General features: G+C 42.7%; 1 protein-coding gene across 1 annotated transcript in view; it reads left to right on the top strand.

Annotated features, from left to right (window-relative positions):
- LYST (lysosomal trafficking regulator) overlaps positions 1 to 23,130 on the top strand; it is a 574,932-nt gene that overhangs the window by 447,568 nt on the left and 104,234 nt on the right. The window contains exons 41-43 of the mRNA XM_083176391.1: positions 11,118 to 11,274; positions 15,635 to 15,775; positions 21,458 to 21,675. Coding sequence (XP_083032517.1) covers positions 11,118 to 11,274; positions 15,635 to 15,775; positions 21,458 to 21,675 — 516 coding nt within the window. The remainder of the gene's footprint in view (positions 1 to 11,117; positions 11,275 to 15,634; positions 15,776 to 21,457; positions 21,676 to 23,130) is intronic.

Here is a 23,130-nt window from a genome sequence, read left to right as displayed (position 1 = left end):
ACTATACCTCCAACACCTGCACTCTACACCTAGCCACACTATCCTACACCACACCACCAAAATCCATAACCCAACACACGAATTCCTTTTATGTAAAAATATTTCAACTCTCACTAAAAATGAACATTAAACGCTTTATTTTACAAAAAATTCACGTCCAACTATATTTCTAACTTTAATGGGGCATAGCCCCTTACGACGGTGTGAAGAACGCCCGTAGGGCACGATGAATCACCTAGTGCTTGCATATGTGTCCTCATACATTGTTGCTGTAGTCACTTCATAGTAGTCACATCTCTTCTCGTTATGCCAGATAGTATGCAACTTGTCTTGGTATCTTCTTTCCTTGTGTTGTGAATTAATCTCAATGTAATGTAACATAATCACTTAATGGGAGTGTGCTGACAAATTTGATATGACACTTGTATATCTTTGTAGAAAAAGAGTCTGAACTTCTATACAGAATACTCAGTGATTTATTATAGCGGCGTTAACGTTCATAAATCAGGCAGGAGGCAGGCGCGCACTACGAAATATCGTAGCTGCTCTATGCCTCCTGCCTCACACCGCCGTGCGATAGACACCCGCTCGGCGGGTGTCTTAGATCAGGGGAAGCGCTATCCCCTGCTTTAGCGCATGGGGATAGCGCAGATTCCCCTGATCGCCAGTTAATCAATCTGCCCCTCAGATAGAGCAGCCTCAGACTTTTTTTCATGCCAAATTCTGTAGTCACCAATATTTACATATCAAAAATGAAGTGATAAAAAGTTATCAGTACCGGGTGCTATGGCAGATGCAAGTGTGCCAAGCTGAAGTAGTAAATATGGATGTCACTCCCAAACAGATAAAACGAAGAAAGAAAAATAACTGCGGTAAAAATGGAGGTGCCAAACACTTCATTTTAATATGTAGAATAATGGCATATTTTAAAATCCAACACTAGTAATATAAAATACAAGATAAAAAAAACATAAAATAGGTAACTACAGTAATAAACTACAGTCCATATGGTACCGTATAATATTGTTTGGACTGAGGAATCATCCGTTCCTGTTTCTGCTTTGAGTGGAGAGCCCCTGACGGGTTACCACTTAGGAATCCTTTTTGATAGTGGCTTAGTGGGGAATATTTCCTACTGTTTTTGCAAGCCTGCAGGGGGTCAATGGCTCCACTGTGAGGTATGGCACTCCCAAGCTGGGGTAATTATATCCAGAAGCTAGTTTGGTCACTTATGGGCATAGGTAAGTGTTTCTCCAGGGCAGGACTGTAGTAGTCCCTTTCAGATGACCCACCAACACGTACATGAGAGTTTCAATGTATGTACCAGTATAAATGAGGGTAATGTTTGGAACCTGTAGCATTTAATTAGTTAAGATACATCTCAAAATATAATAAAACCTTAATACTAGTATGAGCAAGAGACAAACAGATTAAATAAATATAGTTAACATTAACCCTTTGAGTGCCAAGTGAATTTGTCAAAATTGGTGTGAAAATTGCCAAGCAAACATTTTTATTCATCATAATGACCTGTAATGTTTTCCTTTTATAGGAAATATAATGTTTTTTTTTTTTATTATTTGAATTCATATAACAAATGTGAGTGATGCTGGCATATTTGTAGCCAATATTTTGCATATCTCATAGAGCTGTTGGCATTTATATTTTGCACATTATTCACAGAGATGTTGGCATTTTTAGCAGATATTTTTGTGCATCTCCCACTGATGTTTGCACTCAAAGGGTTTAAAACAAGTGTTTGAAATAGTTTAAATAACGTGATTTATAAATATATATTTCTTGCACCCTAGGATGTCTGGAATTGCAGCGTTTCCTGAAACATGGAACGTACAGCACTTCCGATTTCACAAAGATATATAAGCAGAGATATTTAATTGGCATGCAAGTCATAGGATTAGTGTTGCTAATTTATAAATATAGAGAAAAAATTGGGGTCTGTAACTTTCTGGCAAATATTATACACTCATAATTTTTAATATTAGAAAGGTATTGTCACAACATTCAGTTATTGTATTGTTTCTTACCTGGTTTGTGGCTTCTCCTGTCTGTTCAGCCTGCTCCATGCTGCAAGGAAAGTCTGTGTGGCCTGAGCTTTGCTAATTACAGCACCTGGAGGAGTCCTTGCTGCTGACAGCTCTGTATAGTTGAACTGTGCTGTGAGATCTGAGCTCAGCTAATTAGTTACACCTGGGTAACTCTCCTGCAGGAGAGTTCAGTGTAAACTGAGCATGCTCAGCCCACTGATTAGTTCACCTGTGGGTTCCCTGTGCTTCCTATAAAGGGCAGCCTCTGGGAGACAGAAGCTGCCAGAGTATAGGTTCACACCAGCTCCAGCGTTCCAGTGCCTTGTACTATTCCAGACTTCTGATTATTGCATCTGACCTCGGCTTGTTCCTGACCATTCTCCTGCCTGATCCTCGTGTACCGTACCCAGTGTTTACCAGTGTATGATTCCGGCTATTCTCCTGACTATTCTCCTGCCTGCTCCTTGTGTACTACATCCGTGACATCCAGTGTATGACCTTGGCTAGTTCTGTTACCATTCTCCTGCCTGCTCCCTGTGTGCTGCATTCCTTGGTACCGTATCTGCTCATCTGTTACTGATCCGGCTTGACGACCACGCTCCATATTCCACAAGCTACCACCACTCATACGGGGAACCTGACCAGGGGGCCGCGACCGACGTGTCGGGTGCCGCAGAAGCCCATATCCCGCTTGGAGGGGTCACTGGCAGAAAACCCCCGGCACGGTTAGACTCCGCGCCCCTGTGTCAGGTCTAGCCAATTCCCGAGTGGTAGTGCACCCCAAGTTTGTGACAGAATACTCTGGCCCAACTGGAATATGGATGCTGTTAGTGGCATGTCTCATAAAGAACTCCTGGAACACCTGCTGGTCCGGGTTGACAAGCAAGGACAGCACCAAGCTCTGATTATGCAAAGCTTGCAAACTCTGCAGCAGCAATTGGACCTCGCTCCACCCTCTCCAACACCAGTGATTTCTGATCCAGAGTCCATTAGGGTGCCTCGCCTGCTAATACAGCAGTTACAGGAGCTGCTGTCTAACGTCCTCACCCTTCACACTAAACTGCTCAGCGAGTCTACTGTGGGCTTGGTGCCTGCAAGACCCTCAGATTCCACTCCGTGTACCCCATTGGCAAATACATCTGTGCCCTTAAAGGACAAGTACGTGAGTCGGCCTCGTCCCCAGTTGTCAGGTGAGGAACGCCAGCGACGCAGGTCCTTAAATTTATGTTTTTATTGTGGAGGCCAGGACCATTTGATTGGGGATTGCTCCCTCCGAGAGGCCAGGAATAAGGTTATTGCTGCTGTGCCCACTCAGGAAGTGTTTCATGGCTATCACTGGGGTCCAAGAACTAAAATCTTTTTACCTAAAAGCAGTACATTTTCGGTCAAGCCGCAAGAAGCGAACCCGAGTGTCAAGTTCCGAGAGGGGAGTCCGGGTGTCCAACCCCAAGAGGGGGACCCATCAGTCCAACCCCAGAAGGGAGTCCTGTCCATTCAGCCCCAGGAGGAAGTTCATGGTCACAAGCCCCAGGAGGGGAGTCCGAGTATCAAACCCAAAGTTGGGGTTCTGTCCAGCCAGCCCCAGAAGGGGGTTCTGTTAGTCCAGCCCAAGGAGGGGCTTCAGAGTATTGTGCTCCAGGAGGAGCTTCCTAGTGTCCTGCCCAAGGAGGGGCTTCCGATTATTGTGCTCCAGGAGGAGCTTCCTAGTGTCTTGCCCAAGGAAGGGCTTCCTAGTGTCTTGCCCGAAGAGGGGCATCAAAGTGTTTCACCCCAAGTGGACTCTCACAGTGTCGAGTTCCGAGAGGGGTCTCAGAATGGCGAGCCCCAAGAAGGGGTACAGAGTCTTTTTCCTCAGACGGGGTCTCGGAGGGTAATTTCCCAGGAGGGTTCTCAAATTCTCAAGCCGCAGAACGGGGTTCAGAGTGTCGTGCACCAGGAGGGGTCTCAGACTGTCAGACTCCAAGCAGGGTCTCAGAGTACCACACCCCAAACAGGGTCTCTGAGCATTGCGCCCCAGGAGGGTTTCCCGAGCACTGCACCCCAAGAGGTGTCTCTGAAAGTGGTACCCCAAAAAGGGCCTCTGAGTACACTACCCCAAGAGGAATCTCCGAGAGTTGCACCCCAAAAGGATCCTCTGGTAGCCACACCCCAGGAAGGGTCTCTGAGTGTGGCTTCCCAGGTTGGGCCACTGAGCACTTTGCCTCAAGAAGGGGCTTCCGTCACCCCAGAAGGGGGTTCCGAGTCAATCGCCCCAGAAGGGGGTTCTGAGTCAATCGCCCCAGAAGGGGGTTCCGAGTCAATCGCCCCAGAAGGGGGTTCCGAGTCAATCGCCCCAGAAGGGGGTTCCGAGTCAGTCGCCCCAGAAGGGGGTTCCGAGTCAGTCGCCCCAGGTGGGGGTTCCGAGTCAGTCACCCCAGGTGGGGGTTCCGAGTCCGTCACCCCAGGTGGGGGTTCCGAGTCCGTCACCCCAGGTGGGGGTTCCGAGTCCGTCAGCCCAGGTGGGGGTTCCGAGTCCGTCAGCCCAGGTGGGGGTTCCGAGTCCGTCAGCCCAGGTGGGGGTTCCGAGTCCGTCACCCCAGGTGGGGGTTCCGAGTCCGTCACCCCAGGTGGGGGTTCCGAGTCCGTCACCCCAGGTGGGGGTTCCGAGTCCGTCACCCCAGGTGGGGGTTCCGAGTCCGTCACCCCAGGTGGGGGTTCCGAGTCCGTCACCCCAGGTGGGGGTTCCGAGTCCGTCACCCCAGGTGGGGGTTCCGAGTCCGTCACCCCAGGTGGGGGTTCCGAGTCCGTCACCCCAGGTGGGGGTTCCGAGTCACTCACCCCAGGTGGGGGTTCCGAGTCACTCACCCCAGGTGGGGGTTCCAAGTCTGTCACTCCCATTAGAGATCCATCTGCCCTTGCCTTCGGGCATGAGGTCCCATCTGCCCTTGCCTTCGGGCATGAGGACCCATCTGCCCTTGCCTTCGGGCATGAGGACCCATCTGCCCTTGCCTCCGGGCATGAGGACTTGTGTGTCGTGGCCTCTGGGTCAGTCTCTGTGGTCTCCGGGAAAATCTCCTTGGCCTCCGGGCCAGTCCCCGTGGCCTCCGGGCCTGCCTCTGTGGTCTCCAGGTCCACTTCCATGGCCTCCGGGCCTGTCTCCGCGGTCTCCAGGTCTGCTTCCATGACCCCTGGGCCTAAACATGTCAGCCAAGAAAAAATTTCTAGAGTACCGATGTCTACTGTACTGGACATCCATAAGGCGTCAGCAGTGCCTCAAGTTCAAGAGACATCCATTGTGTCTAAGGTCCCACCAGGGTTGGCTAGTACACAAAAGCCAGCTGAAGAGTCTTCTGAAGATATTTGTTTTGATGGGAACCTTGCCCATTACCAGGCTTTAGCAGATCACTACTTAGATGCCATGAATCATGATCCATCTTCCAGAGTCAATTTGGCAAATATTGTAAAATTTATGATCTTATCCTTCCGGGGAGAAGCACTAAAATGGGTCAGTCCACTTGTTGAAGCCAATGATCCTCGACTGCAAGATCTGATATCATTCTCCAGGGCTGTGATCGAGAAATTTGAATCTAAGACTCCTTCATCCTCCTTGGCTAAAAGTCTGCCTATGCCTCTTCAAAACCATGGGTCATCTAGACGGCATACCGAGAGTACTAGAGCTTCTGCAAAAAATTTTTTGCCAAGACCTGAATCGAAGAACTCAATAGTTAGGGGCATCCGTGTCGGCTCTTTAGCACTTCATGGTCTCAAAGAATCATCCGCTAAAAAATCTTTGATTTGCACCCCAGAACTAGACTCCAACTCAGATTATGATTCTGAACACGATGCTGCTCCTTTTTTGGGTGGTCTAGTGTTGGCCAGAGCCCATTTTGAAGAGCCAGAGGTGTCACCAGCCTTGAAGAGATCTAAGTGTTCTTCTAAGAAAAAGAAGAAGCACCGCAGGCGACCTTGAAAGTATCCATGTGGGGTGTTCGGAGCCCACCCCTAGAGGGGAGGGTAATGTCACAACATTCAGTTATTGTATTGTTTCTTACCTGGTTTGTGGCTTCTCCTGTCTGTTCAGCCTGCTCCATGCTGCAAGGAAAGTCTGTGTGGCCTGAGCTTTGCTAATTACAGCACCTGGAGGAGTCCTTGCTGCTGACAGCTCTGTATAGTTGAACTGTGCTGTGAGATCTGAGCTCAGCTAATTAGTTACACCTGGGTAACTTTCCTGCAGGAGAGTTCAGTGTAAACTGAGCATGCTCAGCCCACTGATTAGTTCACCTGTGGGTTCCCTGTGCTTCCTATAAAGGGCAGCCTCTGGGAGACGGAAGCTGCCAGAGTATAGGTTCACACCAGCTCCAGCGTTCCAGTGCCTTGTACTATTCCAGACTTCTGATTATTGCATCTGACCTTGGCTTGTTCCTGACCATTCTCCTGCCTGATCCTCGTGTACCGTACCCAGTGTTTACCAGTGTATGATTCCGGCTATTCTCCTGACTATTCTCCTGCCTGCTCCTTGTGTACTACATCCGTGACATCCAGTGTATGACCTTGGCTAGTTCTGTTACCATTCTCCTGCCTGATCCCTGTGTGCTGCATTCCTTGGTACCGTATCTGCTCATCTGTTACTGATCCGGCTTGACGACCACGCTCCATATTCCACAAGCTACCACCACTCATACGGGGAACCTGACCAGGGGGCCGCGACCGACGTGTCGGGTGCCGCAGAAGCCCATATCCCGCTTGGAGGGGTCACTGGCAGAAAACCCCCGGCACGGTTAGACTCCGCGCCCCTGTGTCAGGTCTAGCCAATCCCCGAGTGGTAGTGCACCCCAAGTTTGTGACAGGTATTATGCATATTGCCATCTATAGTTAGAGTATTATAATTCTTACCTATGCATACATCATATTATTGACCACACTTCATTAGTCATATACAGTTGGAAAATCGACTAAAATGTGAAACAGTGGATGAATAGTGTTAACCTTCAAAAATATCTAGAAAAGACATGATACCTAGGGGGCTTAGACTGTTCAAACCATCTATAATTATTTGCCGGAATGTGAAGCACAGAACGAAATCCTAGATAGGTTCTCAATAGAACAAAAAAAATACGTATTAAATATAGATTGACACAAGCAGAGAAAATAGATTAACTTAAACTTAGACACACACAAACATATTAGAGAATACAAGGAAAGAGTGAACAATAGGGTTTCTTAGACTTGGACTTAGAGGATTACAGGGGTGGAGCACTCAGGACATGTAGAGATAAAAATAAAACCACATATTCAGGAGATCAAAAAACAAGAAATTAATCTAGGAGAGATAGAAAAGGATCAAATGGTTTTCACCCCACCATAACCAACAGGAGAGAAGCCTCCCAAAAGAGGAGCTATATGTGCACGAGGAGAGGGTTCACTCTTATAGAAAATATATATATATATATATTCACTTCCCAAAGAACGGTGAGATCCTATAAGATGGGTCAATGATAGGACAGAAGAACATACATATGATATGGGTCCGTGCCCGAAAGAGTGAAACGCTCACCCTATTACTAGAGAAACAGAAAGTGAAAAAGATGAGGGTTTTTTTTTTTTTTTAAAGGCCCCAACGAGGGGAAGATTTCAAACAGATTAAAAAACACCGGAACACCCAAAAAAGAGGCAGAAGTATAAAAATGTGTGGAAAAAAGGAAAAACAACAGAAAGCAGAACTAGCTGAAAAAGCAAAACCAGCTGAAATTGAAGCATTCAGTGTTCTACCTAAAAATCTCTAAAATTTAAGTAATGAGCTTAAATACTCTCCTGTGACACCCCCAAATATTTTTAGTCTATTAGCTGAACTAAATAGATTTATTCGGAGCTTGTGCCACAAGCATTTTGCCAAACAGGTACTGAATAAAAATGGAGAACCAGCTGCAGCCATTATACTAGACCTACCTGCCATTAACGCTCTCATTGAATTATTGGAGACACTCCTTAGACGGGGATCTGGGGGTAGGACACCAGACGTTTCTAACAGATTCCATAACTTGTATTTTGTAGCACAACTATTTTTTATTTAAAAATATGTATTATTGATGGGCGTGGCCTAGCCAAGCTAGACGCAGGACTCTCTTTTACTGTGCTCTGCACTGTTTAAAATCTGGTATTCCACACCCAATTAGCCCTCTTTAGTCTTCCCCAACACCCCCCTGCCCTGTGGACATCCTCCCGATTGAGGTAGACGGAGGGCTCGCTCCACAACATACAGTAAAAATCAGAAGTGCCGTACATTCCATGCAATTCTGGACATCCGGGGGCGCAAGTATCATATATTTATAAATCAACTTATTTAAACTATTTCAAACATTTGTTTTGGTACTTGTTTCCTAGCACGGCCACACCGATTAAGATCGGGGTGGTCGTGCTGAAAAAAATCGGGTCGATCGCATCGCATGCGATTTGGTCGCATGCGATGCGACCGACCGATTTTTGACCCGATTTTTTTCATTGAATCCAATGTAAATTGGGTCCCTGGGACCCAATTTTACATTGTATTCAATGAAAAAAATTCCCAACCCCCCCAAATTGAAGCGCGTAAAAAGCAGCCCACGATAGACGCATACCCGAAGCGTGGCGAGCGCAGCGAGCCCGCGAGGGGCGGCGGTACGCGTCCTCCGACCTTTTCATGCCCTACTATCCACTAGGGCGTGGAGTGAGAATAGAATAGTGTGGCGAGCGCAGCGAGCCACCGAGCCCGAAGCGTGGCGAGCGGACACGGATACCTTCACAGGTAAACGTGTCCCTTCGCGGGCTTCACAGGTGTCCGCGTCGCCACGGACACCTGTGAAGCCCGCAAGGGGACGCGTATACCTGTGAAGGTATCCGCGTCCCCTCGCGGGGCTCGCTGCGCTCGCCACGCTTCGGGCTCGGTGGCTCGCTGCGCTCGCCACACTATTCTATTCTCACTCCACGCCCTAGTGGATAGTAGGGCATGAAAAGGTCGGAGGACGCGTACCGCCGCCCCTCGCAGGCTCGCTGCGCTCGCCACGCTTCGGGTTGGCGTCTATCGTGGGGCGACGACGGGGACATCTATAATGTGAAATGGGTCATATGGACCCATTTCACATTTTTTGACATTTTTACACCATTTCAATGTTAAAAAATTTTTTAACATTGAATCCTATGCAAAAATCGGGGGCGTCGCATCGCGTCGGGACCAATGTTAATGGTCCCGACCGACGCGATGCCCCCGATATTTTACCTTTCCCGACAAGATTTCAATGTTAAAATATTTTTTAACATTGAAGTCTATGGAAATATCGGGGGCATCGCGTCGGTCGCGTCGGGACCAATGTTAATGGTCCCGACCGACGCGATGCCCCCGATATTTTATCCTAGCCGGCAAAATGGACCTGATTTCAAAAGAAATCGGGTCCATCGTGGGTAATCGTGTCCCTTAAGTAAGGGACACGATTACTCACGATTGTGGCCGTGCTAGGAAACAAGTACCTTTGTTTTTAATATTAACCATATTTATTTCATTTGTTTCTCTTGCTCATACTACCATTAAGGTTTTATTATATTTTGAGATGTATCTTAACTAATTAAATGCTACAGGTGCCAAACATTACCCTCAATGATACTGGTATATAAACCCTCATGTATCAAAGCCACTTAAAGTACACCTTCAAAACCTACCACAGCGAAACGCATTGGTGGATCACCTGAAGGTGCCTACTACAGTCCTGCTTTGGAGAAACACCTATCTACATCCATAAGTGACAAAACCGGCTTCAGGAGAAATATACTACAGCTTGGGAGTGCTATCCCTCACAGTGGATCCATTGACCCCTACAGTCTGGATTGACGTTTTGTGAAAAGGGGTTATGAGGACATGTCTTTAAATGTCTATAAAACAGCACTGATTATTAATATAACCTTTTTAGTAGAACCACATTTTTTTTTATTAATGAATAAACCTCTAAACTTACACTTCTATGGTGTCTCCCTTTTACCATCATCATTCTGGCAATAACGGTCATTCCCTGGCCGCTGATAGATATTACACATTCAGTGCATTGTTCTTATAATTGACATGGTAGGAGATCTCATTACCATTACTATCCAACACACTTATCTTGTGTTAGACCTACAGTAGACCCATACACACACACACACACACAAACAGCAGGGGGAAATAGCCGCGGGCGCTTATTCAATGCGGATTGACAGAACAGGCCTGACTTTAAAAGCTAGGGATCCCGTTTTATTGTTAACGGCCATGAATTATCGCGATCACTGCAGAATCTATACCACCCATGGCCGTTTACGCAGACATGCCCCTTTTTGCCAAGCGGGACATTGAATCCCACCTGGTGATATGCTGTTGAACAAAGCAAAAACGGGCCAGGGTCACGGCTGTCAGGACATATCGACAGTCCTGACCCAGGATTGCATACCCCCCATAGACTCATTACATACTAAGTGAGATATTGCAAGCCTTTATTTGTTATAATTTTGATGATTACGGCTTACAGCTTCTAAAGACCCCAAATTCTCTGAAAAGTAGAATATTACAATAACTCAATAAAAAAATATTTTAAATACAGAAATGTGGCACTGCTGAGGTTTTATGGAAGACCATAATGCTTCAATAGCGGCCTTCAGCTCTTCTGCATTGTTTGGTCTCATGTCTTTCATCTTTCTCTTGGCAATGTCCCATAGATTCTCTATTGGGTTCAGGTCAGGTGAGTTTGCTGGCCAATCCAGCACAGTAATCATTGAACCAGGTTTTGGTACTTTTGGCAGTGTGGGTAGGTCAGCACACATCTCTATGTGTGTATAGGAGTTCCAGCCACCAGGAAAATCTCCTGCACTACATCGCTTAGCACACATTGCTAAGCAGGAGCAACCCATGTGTATGGGACTTAAACCAAGCAATGGTATAATATTTTTCCATGCTTCACACATTTTCATGCCACTTATGATTCAGCATGTACACCTCTTCCACCAGTTTTTGCTGGCTTTACAATGATTTCCTTATGCAATATTTTGTATCTGATAATGTTTTAACCTTAAGCAATTACTTCTTCTTGATTTAAGTATCTGGAAGATGAGTACTGTAAAGGAGACAGAGAGGATGACCCAATGCCTCCAGTACAACCATATCATTATGGCTCACATTACTCAAACAGTGGGACCGTTCTTCATTTTCTGGTCCGGATGCCACCTTTTACCAAAATGTTCCTAGCATATCAGGGTGAGTATTTCTTTCTCTCCTTCTCGCCTCCTACCCTTTGTTTCATGTCTGCATTTACAGTATGTCCCTGTATTATGTTTGTATTTTTAATGAAAACCGCAAATTGGACAGGAAACTTAAAAGCACTGAACTGTTAGAAACCGCAATCCTTTTTAATCTTGTACATTGCTTTAGATGAAATCTGTCAATACAATTTAAGTAATAAAAAATACTGAATTGAAAGACACCATATTGTTTAGCTGTAAATAAATATGTATACTCCCTCTAACACTACAAAATAAAATTGTTCAATCAAAATGACCAGTTTTACTGGTCATCTACTTTAAACAGAGGACTCACTTTGAGACATTAAATTGCAGGAACTGAATCAGTAGGAAAAGGCCTGAAAAGCATTTGCCTGCTGTAACCTTAGTTATGTACATAACTGTGGGGAAAAGCTCCTTTCTTAATTGTCAAAATGGCTTTTCTCTTTTGATAAAGAGCCCTTTGTTTAAAATTTGACAGTACTATTCAAGTTTCTTATAACAACGTTACATCACTAGCCTGGGTTGAGGTGCAGTTTTAAAGAGCCACCCCAGGTCAAGCAACCCAGGAGATCAACCTTGGTTGAACACAGCTCTGACCCGGGTCGAGGTGCAGTCTGAACGAGTAACCGAGGTCCTGTTCACATTATGGAGCAGACAGTGCTGCCTCCTCCTCCGCCCCCCGATGATATGCCACCACTCAGCCCCACCCTGTGTGAAGTCACAGACCCAGGGGGTACGCGATGTCATGGGCCCAGGGGGTACTTAACTCCAGGCAACCCCTGTCCCTGAGGGGCCCACCAAGCAGACGGGCCCACCAAGCAGCTCCCATGGACTCCAGTAGTGACTGATTTTTCCTCTCGTCCTCTTTTGGTAAGTGTGTATATGTATGCTGTGTGTGTGTGTGTGTGTATGTTGTATTTATATATGTATGTTTGTTCAGCCTCTCACTAAGCTGCTTGGCAAATTCAAGACTTACAGCATAACCACCTTTACTTTCCAATAATCGATCCTGATACAATGTCTAAAGAACGGTATTTTTGATTGCTAATAAAACTAAATGAAATATGACAATAAAATAACAATATACACATAGGAAAAGGCAAGGCAAACATGCAATTCACATAACATTTGGAATACAAACATGGCATTAAAAGTAAAAAGCACATGCTACAGTCTAACTAATACAGCTGGCATGCATAACTGTCTAATTAGGTTCATAGTGACACAGTTTTATGTGATAAACTCTCCATCGAATGCTGTACCAGGCTGGGCCATGTGAGATATGTCTGCCTGACTCCACGTGGTAAATGGAAAATAGCTCAATAAAGCTTCTTTGGCCCAGAATGCATTGTTGAGCTAGCTACAGATGGCTAAGAGGGACAAACTACTTCTGAGATAGATCTGTGTTGACCACTGGAGGGAGTTGAATATGCAAATCACAGAAACAAATGAACATAAGAGAAACCTACGCTGAAAGGCATGACAATGTATGTATGCTGCGTGTGTATGTATGTTGTGTGTATATGTATGCTGTATGTTGCGTGCATGTGTTTGTGTGTGGGTTGAATGTTGTGTATTTTGTGTATTTATAATGTTTATATTTGTGTTTGGTGTATGTATGCTGTGTGTGTGGTGTATGTGTGTATGCTGTGTGTTTATTTAGTCTTAAAGAAACCCCCGCACAGGGGACACTTGTCTTAAGTACCCTACAGTAGAGAATACAGATGAGCCAACTATATTGTCTCTACTGCTCTCTTTGAAGTGCAAGAAAAAGCACCCATCGGAAGGTATGACTGGCTCGTGGTCCTGACATATTACATTTTTGACACATGTATCAATAAAAAGTATAAACAATTGTGTGGTCCATTATTGTGAACTGTGTGTAAGTGACTTTGTGTGACAGCCCTAATAGTAGATGGCTCTTAGCTAGGGATGGGCAGTGGTGCCAACTCAGATACAGGTAATGGTCTTTAAGAGGCTTATGAGGGCACAAAGAGTCAGGTGAAAGGATATTTTGGGGTGAATTCAATGCTTTCTCAAAGCTATGACAGCAAGCAGTGCCGACTGCTCGCTATCACAGCTAGCAGGCCTGCACACGTGGTTTCCCCCCTCGTTTTTTTTGTTTTGTTTTTTTTCGAGCGAGGGGGAAACGGCTTGTGCGGCCGCTAAAACAGCGAGGCTTGTGGCTAAATGCAGCGGGCTCGCTGTTTGGGGGAATCCTAGCGTTCCTCTGACAGCGAGGATTTCCTGAATAGGGTGAGCGGGTGTTAAACAGTGAGGATCGCTTATTTTCGGCGATCCACGCGATTTAACCCCCTAGCTGGCCGCATTGAATACACCCCTTTGTTGGCTCATGTCCCAATTTTCTGTATCAGGATCTCTTGCATCTGGAGGTTAATGCTTATGTTGCCTCCAGGCGTTACTCCACTACCCTCACCTAATTAAATAACATACGTCTTCACTATCTTACATGTAAAAAAGACCTGTGTTACCTGGAAAAGGTTAAAAAAATATTTTTAAAGCTGTCTTTCACCAATCTACCATCAGAGGTAGTGTACAAGTGGATAAAATGCAACACCCTTGTTGTTCTCCTCTGGCTTTGTCATCAAATAATAACTCCAAGAGCATTTAATATTCCAGCAAATGACAACGTTAACCTCCAAACAATTTATAGACGTCTTTTGCACTGGCTAATATCTATGTGTGATAGACAGCAATGATGTAGTCACCTCTTTCCAAGAAGAACTTGCTACTTGTTTACATTTTGCTGAAGATCACTTGGATTAGCTATAATACTACTGGAGTAATGTTTTTTAGACAAATAGGAATTTTGGCATTAATGAAAACTATTTGATTTAAGAGAATCAAACATTGCTTTACAACATAAGTACATTGTCATGACTGTGGAACATGGTGGCGACCGTATCATGATATGATACTAACATGGTCTTGCTATAAATTATCAATTATAAATTCTTGGTTATGGTACAAGATTCCACGTTTTGTGTCAATTATAATAGAATCTGAACACAATTAAATTCACATTTATACAAATCTCTTTGAAACACTGTAAACAAAATCTTTTCAAGCGTAGCAACAGAAAGTTCAAGCCAACCTTCCACTTTTTGGGTTTCAGGCTCTTTGCATTCTTTTTAAGTTCTAGAATGTTTTTACAGTAAACAAAAAATGTTCACCTAGGGCCTTATTCTGGTTGAGTCGGATGGCACCGAATGCGGACGGACAGCCGATGGTTGGTGTTTGCGCTCGTGCAGAGGCGTTTCTGCGCATGTGCGATGGCCGCGCACGTACGAATACGGCGTGAATTCTGTACAGAAAACGATCGGTCGGAACAATCCGAACAGGGGGTGGAGAGGGGCGTGAAGGGCTGTTTGGGCTCATTACCATATGCGTACGCCCCGTGTTTCATGGGCGTTCCCATTAAAACTCTGGGCGTACGTATGGTAATCCGGCCGTGACGCACGTGTGGGGGGGGCGGACATATGACATAGCCGGATGCCAGCTGTCCGCCCATATCCCCGCTTTTACACGGAGAAATGCCCGAGTGGTCTGGAGCACTCTGTGCTGCCTGACCATTCGGTTCAGCATTCGATGGTCAACGTCCATCGAATGATGGGGGAGGTTCCCACATATGGAGGAGGTGTTCACATGAAAAATTCACTCGCGATCCGTTCGGTCACCGTCTTACCGCATTCGGATGGTGTGAGTGATCTGTACGGAAGGCAGGGCTAAGAACACTCGGTTCCTGTCCGAAAAGACGCATCCGACCGAATCAACTAAAATAAGGGCCCAAGTTCTTGGGTAAAAAATGTGTCCTCCTATTTGTAGCCTCAATACTCAATGCACCATGAGATACTGGCAATCCCTGGGCAGCTCTGCTAATATCAGTTTGTTTTTTGCAGAAAACACTTCTCCTTTGCATTCCTATGTGCATAAGGTGCACAAGCAGGCTCTGATTAAAATTATATGTGGCATGCCTGTATTCTGTGCATACACATACCATTTTAAAAAGACTGCTTTTGTGTCTTATTTTCATAGTGATGCAAAAAATACACATTTTCAGTGAAAAATGCACAAAAGACACCCAGCATTGGTAAATAAGCTCACAACCAGACGCAACTTAAAGAGCTGTTTAATGTGACTACATAAGGATGTAGGATTTTTCTGCCAGTAAAACAGAATAATGGTTATTTTAAGCAATAGAATAATTTTGATAGGTTTTCCGTTATATACCTTATTATTTGAAATTCCATTTCATTTTGTTTATATTTCAGAATAATAAAATTTACTAGTGTTTAAATTTCTTTACATTACAGATCAAAGCTTTGATATTCCTGACAGAACATTTCATTCTATGAATACAACTTGGCGTTTATCTTCATACGAATCCATGACTGATGTAAAAGAGCTGATACCAGAGTTTTTTTATTTGCCAGAATTTTTAGCCAACCGAGAAGGTAATGCATGTGAAGCTTTATTTCACAATTTATGAACTTTTTGTTTGTGTGTGTATATATAAGTATGTATGTGTATGTATATTTATATGAAACAGAGGGCTAAGCAATCACCATAGGAATATGACTATTCTTAATACACAAATAGTTGAATAAATAATGGGGTTTTAGTTCATGAATTGATCATCGCACTTAAGCTTGCAGCTCATCACCAATGGACCCCATTTCACTGCAAGTCCTACAGTAACAACCAGACTCTTAATAGCCTGGCAACTTCTGTCACATTATTGTCAAACTGAATATACAGTATGCTTGTTTCCTGGTTTATTGCTCACCTGCCAACTAACTCATGGTTTTAAATCGATCAACTCCTGAATTACAACTAAGGAAGCAGCTGTCAAAGGTTTAAGATAAATGTGCTTTCCTGGGGTGCATAGAGGGGTATTCAGTCTGGGATTCTGACTCTGAACATCCAGACAGTCGGAATCCCAGCCGTTTCGCCGGCCTCCGAAACTAATTTGTCTGTTGGCATTCAATATACCGACACGCGAGTGTCTGAAAGCCATGATATTGGTGAAAAAGGCTGTGAATTCAACAATCCACAGCCGTCCCTGACAAAACAGATCTGACTTAAAATTTTTTTACATCTGACAGCCTTCAATACTGTCCGTAATAGGCGAGTGCCAGTATTTTCCCTGTTTAGAAATATCGGCACAGATTAAATACCCACCATAATCACAGAATGTTTGATTCAAAATTAACCCAAATATACAGATACCACAGTACTCACCATTCCCAGGAATGGGGTGCAAAGTTTATTCCCCCTTTCCAGGAGTGCAGTAGCCTTTGACCACATGCTCAAATAAATCCAGATACAGGAGCCTCAGCACTAACTATAATAAACTCACTCACCTTATAAAATCCCGGGGTACAACTGAAGAAGAGAAAAGAAGAGAACCAAAAATCGGGTGCACAATAACTGATATAATTATTTGCTATTACAATTGTATCTATCAATAAAGCGTCACCTGCAGCTCTCAAAAGAGGATCTCTGTATTTCTCAATTAAACTTTACATGCAAAAAGGAAATATGTATACACAATATTAAGAGAGCGCACATGTGACACTGAAATTTATATTAGTTTGAAAACATTTTTTAATATCATACAGCACACAATTGAATGACAATAAAAACTAATTATAATTATATAATACCAGTATTAATCTAAAATCATGAGAATCAGTGGACAATTTTTCAATAATGAATCAACCTCATTAGCTTAGTTCTTCGCAGAATGAATATGTAGATTTTTTTTAATATATATATATATATATATATATAGATACGGGGGGACCCCTTCCTGCGCTATTAGGAATGGAAGCAGCACCTCTGAAGGATCTTTTGTTAGACAAGACCCAGATGATAGAAATGGAAAAACAAGGGGGTATCAGAGTGCGCTAGAATACAAAAAAAGTGGATTCAAATAATCAATATTTAATATAAAATATAAAAAATATAAAAAATAGTACAAGTACAAGTATAAAAAAGAGCCCTTATAGTTAAGGGTATCTTCAAAAGTACAATTGATGAACAGAGATGATTGTTGTTTAATTCAAGTGGTCTTGATCACAATTAGCCCTAATTGGGCTAATTGTGATCAAGACCACTTGAATTAAACAACAATCATCTCTGTTCATCAATTGTACTTTTGAAGATACCCTTAACTATAAGGGCTCTTTTTTATACTTGTACTTGTACTATTTTTTATATTTTTTATATTTTATATTAAATATTGATTATTTGAATCCACTTTTGTTGTATTCTAGCGCACTCTGATACCCCCTTGTTTTTCCATATATATATATATATATATATATATATATATATATATATACATATACAGGTTGAGTATCCCGTATCCAAAATGCTCGGGACCAGGAGAATTTTGGATAACGGATTATTCCGTATTTCGGAATATTTTAATATTTCAATTATGTATTTTGAAGTATCTTGCATGTATGCTGTATAAACACATAAAATACACACAAATATATTTTATTACCACATAAAATACACACAAATATATTTTATTTGTTCAAAAAACAAGGTTTCAAAACATGAAACAAAATTTGTGTACTATCTCAGATATTGAATTTGAATGCCAAGCAATCATTTTCTTGCACATATATAGTGCCAGTTACATATCATGTCACCAGTAGTGCTGTTACAAATGTCCCCAGTGAGTTTTTAGCAAAAAAAATATTTTTTATTCACTTTCTGGAATGTATGGTTTTCGGAATAATTCGGATAACGGATACTCGGATACTCAACCTGTATATATATGTATATGTATATATATATATATATATATATATATATATATATATATATATATAAAAAAAATATAAATATATATATATATATATATATATAAATATAAATATATATTGGCTGCAGGTGTACTCTCCGGTTATTAGATGTAGTTTTATTGACATCCAACTCTGATCCTTTTGATGGTATAGGGGATAAAATGTCCACTGTAGCATCACATGTATTTCTGGCAAGGAATAGTCTCTTAACGCGGAGGTTATCTTCTGAGGAAACCGTCACACGTACAGGATGGAGAAACGCGTTAAGTGACACTTATATTACAATAAGAACTCCGGGACTTTCTCTCCCCTATACCATCAATAGGATCAGAGTTGGATGTCTATAAAACTACATCTAGTAACCGGAGAGTACACCTTCAGCCAATATATATATATTTAAAAAAAAATCTACATATTCATTCTATGAAGAACTGAGCTAATGAGGTTGATTAATTATTGGAAAATTGTCCACTGATTCTCATGATTTTAGATTAATACTGGTATTATATAATTAAAATTTGTTTTTATTGTCATTCAATTGTGTGCTGTATGATATTAAAAAATGTTTTCAAACTAATATAAATTTCATTGTCACATGTGCGCTCTCTTAGGGCAGTATTCAATGTGATTATTCTCCGTGCATGGCAAGCGTTTTTTTCGCTCGCCATGCACTCGCCGTTTTTTTGCAGAGATTCTCCATGTTTGGAGATTCTCCGTCACGGCACTTTATACACTATTCAATGTGACTGATACTCGCCGCCCCCCGCGGCGAGTATCAGCCAATTTGGCGTATGAGGTGTCGCCGCAGGGAGCCCGAGGACGGTGGCAGGCAGGGAGATGGAAGTCTCCCTGCCTGCCCCAGAATGTATGTGGGGGGAGGTGGGCTCCCTGGGAGCCAGGCAGCACAGGCTGCCCCCCTGGGAGAGCCAGCAGGGGACCGGGTATATTCACTGCTCCCGATCGTGCATATGTAATGATCGGGTGCAGTGAATATATGAATATCTAATGAGCGGCTTGGCTCCCGGCCCCCTGCTGGCTGCTCTGTGTAAAAAAATTTTTTTTTATTAAATATATATTCATGTGCTATAAGCACATGAATAAAAATAGCATGCCCTTTCACAGATTAAAATTCCTGATTTTTTGACACCCAAATTAAAACAAAAAACCTTTTATTGTAAAAGTTCATATTCCACTTCTCCATGAAAAGGTGTAGAAATTGCTACACGGAGAGACACGGCGAAAATCACTTAGAAAGACGGCGAGAAGTGCACGTTGAATAGGGTTGCTCGCTTTTTGAGAGCAAAAGTCTCCGTCCAACGCGAGAAAAGCACAAACTCGCTATAAAACACGGAGAATTTTTCTCATTGAATACTGCCCTCAATATTGTGTATACATATTTCCTTTTTTTTTTTATAAATTAGAAAATTAGATTACATTCTGTAAATCACTGTGAGTAGATTTCAGTCTTCATACAGATGTGTCAACATTCATCTAGCCTCGTTTTGCGTTAAACAGCCATGTCACAGGTGTATTTTGTGTGACTTTCTTTTATTAAATTGCATCTTAATTGCAAAACATAATATATCGCACAAGCAGCTTCTGTTGATTAAATTATATATGGCATTTCTGAGTTCAGTGTGATTGTGGCTGTACTGCATATGAATTGTTTTTTTTCCAGGAAAACACTGTAATGTTCCAATTCTAATGCAGATGCAGCAGTTAAACGCTGAATATAGACATGTTGCAAATCATTTCAATCAACAAAAGATGCTTGTGTGTACTATGCACTGCATTTTGCAAAAAAAGATGCTATTTAATGTAAAAGGTCACTAAAGAGACCCTCGGCGCTATTGTGTCACACAGAGCTTACGCATTATGTATAGTGTGACTTGTATCGCATGGAGGATAGATGTATGTAGATACATCTGTATGTCCTCCTTCACAAGGTGACACAAGGCATAGATCACTGCTTGGACCCTAAGTCAATATTATTTATTTATTAATAGTTTCTTATATAGCGCATACATATTCCGCAGCGATTTACAGAGAATATCTGAACACTCACATTAGTTCCTGCCCTAGTGGAGCTTACAATCTATATTATATGCCTCTCTTGTAGTAGTCAAAAAGGTGAACCTTCAAAAAATGTGTGCTTCTCATAGTGAAAAATGATTTATTGCACATATTAATCTATAAAACGACAGTGTAGGCCAACAATAAATATCAATGCATGCTGACCTTGAACGGATATGGATCAGTAGGTCACCAGCATTATGGTCGACAAGAATTAGGTCAACATGTGTTTAGGTCAATATGAGTTAAGGTCGACATGTAGGAAGGTCGACATGACTTTAGGTCGACAGGGTCATTGGGTCGCCATGCTTCAGGCACGGTACCTCACTATGCTCGGCACACTATTTTATTCTCCCACCATGCCCTAGTGCTGGGGTAGCCAACCCTAGTCCTCGAGAGCTACCAACAGTGCATGTTTTGCAGGTCTCCTCACAGAATCACAAGTGAGCTCATTAGCTCCATCTGTGTAGCTTTTAAAATGTGTCAGTGATTAATGAGTGCAGCTGTGCAGCAGCTAGGTTGTCTGGAAAATGTGAACTGTTGGTAGCTCTCGAGGGCTAGGGTTGGCTACCACTGCCCTAGTGGATGGTAGGGCATAAAAAAACGACTGTCGGCACATTGTGGCTCGAAAAACAATAAAAAAACTCATGTCAACCTAATGACCCTGTTGACCTTCCTGCATGTCGACCTAAATGCATGTCGACCTAATGCTTGTCGACCATCATGCTGGTGACCCAATAACTGTACCCCCCTTAAACAAGGTATGAAAGTGTTAAAATGGTTCACCTTCGAAGGTCCCAAATGGGAGCCGTTCCTGTACTTCCAGGTGTAAGTGCCTTGTTTAAGGCCAAAGTTGGTACACAATAATGTAGAACACACATTCCCTTTCCACAATGCCATGCCTCCTTTTCAGTCACATGTGCTGAAGGACGGGGAATACAGATGTAGCAACACTCATTGTTGCTGCGCCAATCGCCACTTGCATCTAATTTAATCATGCAGCTCATAGAAAGACATTGAGTGGCGATGCCGTGCCACAGGTGTGAATTTGGCGTGACATATGGGCATGGGCGGTGGCGATTCAGCAATGATAAGCATGGCTACATCTGAATTTGCCACGCAGAGTATTATTGACTCCGATTGCTGTCAATGTATATATCAACTCTGGAGGGTGTAAAATTGTCTTTGCAGGAGTTCTAGTAAATAGTATTTGTTAAAATTGTATCCTTTTCATTTACCTAGGATTTGATTTTGGTGTACGCCAAAATGGAGACCGCGTTAACCATGTTAACCTTCCCCCTTGGGCCAGAAACGATCCCCGTCTATTTATCCTAATACACCGTCAAGCTCTAGAGTCTGACCACGTCTCTCAAACAGTATGTCACTGGATTGATCTTGTATTTGGCTATAAGCAGAAAGGACGTGCAGCTGTTCAAGCCATTAATGTGTTCCATCCAGCCGTAAGTAGTATGAATGACATAAAGAAGTGTGAGGAAAAAAGTCGTGCTTCCTCATTCTCTCTAATTTTACATCAATTATTTCTGGTTAGTTTACAATTTAACTTGATTTAACTTATAACTATAAATATAGTTCCAGGGGCTGATCAGCATAAATCAACCAAGCGCGCACACTCCAAAATGTATTTAATACATCACCAATGTGGTACCAGTCGGTCAATCAGTCAACGTTTTGGACAGAAAACAGTCCTTTTTCAAGACGACATCTGGGACAACCAAACAACTCCACAGCAATGCAGGAGATTGTCTCCGACTGGTATCACATTGGTTATGTATTTAATACATTTTCACTGTTGGAATTTTGGAGTGTGCGCGCTTGGTTGATTCATGCTGATCAGCCTCTGGAACTATTTATGGTACACTAGTGGTACTTTAAGTGGAACACCCCATTGTTTTCTGGATTGGGAGTGCGGATTCCTTCACTCTATATATATATATATATATCTATATATATATATATATATATATAGATATATATATATATATATATATATCTATATATATATATCGATGTAGAAGAAAGAGCGGCACTCTTTGGGACTTTATATGAAGAGAAACACTTAATCCAATGTGAATTCTATGTTTCGGTTTATTAGACTAAACCGTCATCAGGTTTAGTCTAATAAACCGAAACGTAGAATTCACACTGGATTAAGTGTTTCTCTTCATATAAAGTCCCAAAGAGTGCCGCTCTTTAATCTACATCGACATCTACTTCAGCATTGAAGGCACCGGGCGCATAAACTTATCAACAAAAAAGCAAGAGTGCCAGTCCTCTGGAGGTGATATATATATATATATATATATATATATATATATATATATATATATATATATATATATATATATATATATATATATATAAAACCAAATAAGGGGCACTCACAATGGTGAAGTTTTCAACTTTAAGGTTTTGTTTATTGCACTGATAGAACCTTCATATCTACCTCCGACGTAACGTAACGTTTCGGTCTTACGCAGACCATCATCAGGAAATGGTACAACTTTTCAAGGCTTATCAGACAGGCAACATGGAATCCATCCTCTAGATGTAATACATATACAGTACATTCATCCTTGGAATAGTTTGTAATCTACAATAAAGTGTTTCATATTGAATGAGCCTGAAATATAAATATTCCTTCAGATGCGCCCTCATATGGGTATGGATCATTGCATAGACAGCAACTAGGTTGACAAGCATTAGGTTGACACTACTAGGTCGACATGTCCGAAGGTCGACAGGGTCATTAGATCAACATGGGGAAGGTCGACAGTGAAAATGTCGACATGAGGGTTTTCACTTTTTCGGATATCGACACAGTTGACATGGGCACTAAAAGGGTGCACAGCGTCCCCTCGCATGGCTCGTTGCGTTCGCACTAAATTATTCTCCCA

The sequence above is a fragment of the Crinia signifera genome, chromosome 3 (genome assembly GCF_055691185.1).
Source record: "Crinia signifera chromosome 3, ASM5569118v1, whole genome shotgun sequence".
In the NCBI taxonomy this organism is placed as follows: Eukaryota; Metazoa; Chordata; class Amphibia; order Anura; family Myobatrachidae; genus Crinia; species Crinia signifera.
This window is presented reverse-complemented; position numbering and strand designations above follow the sequence as displayed.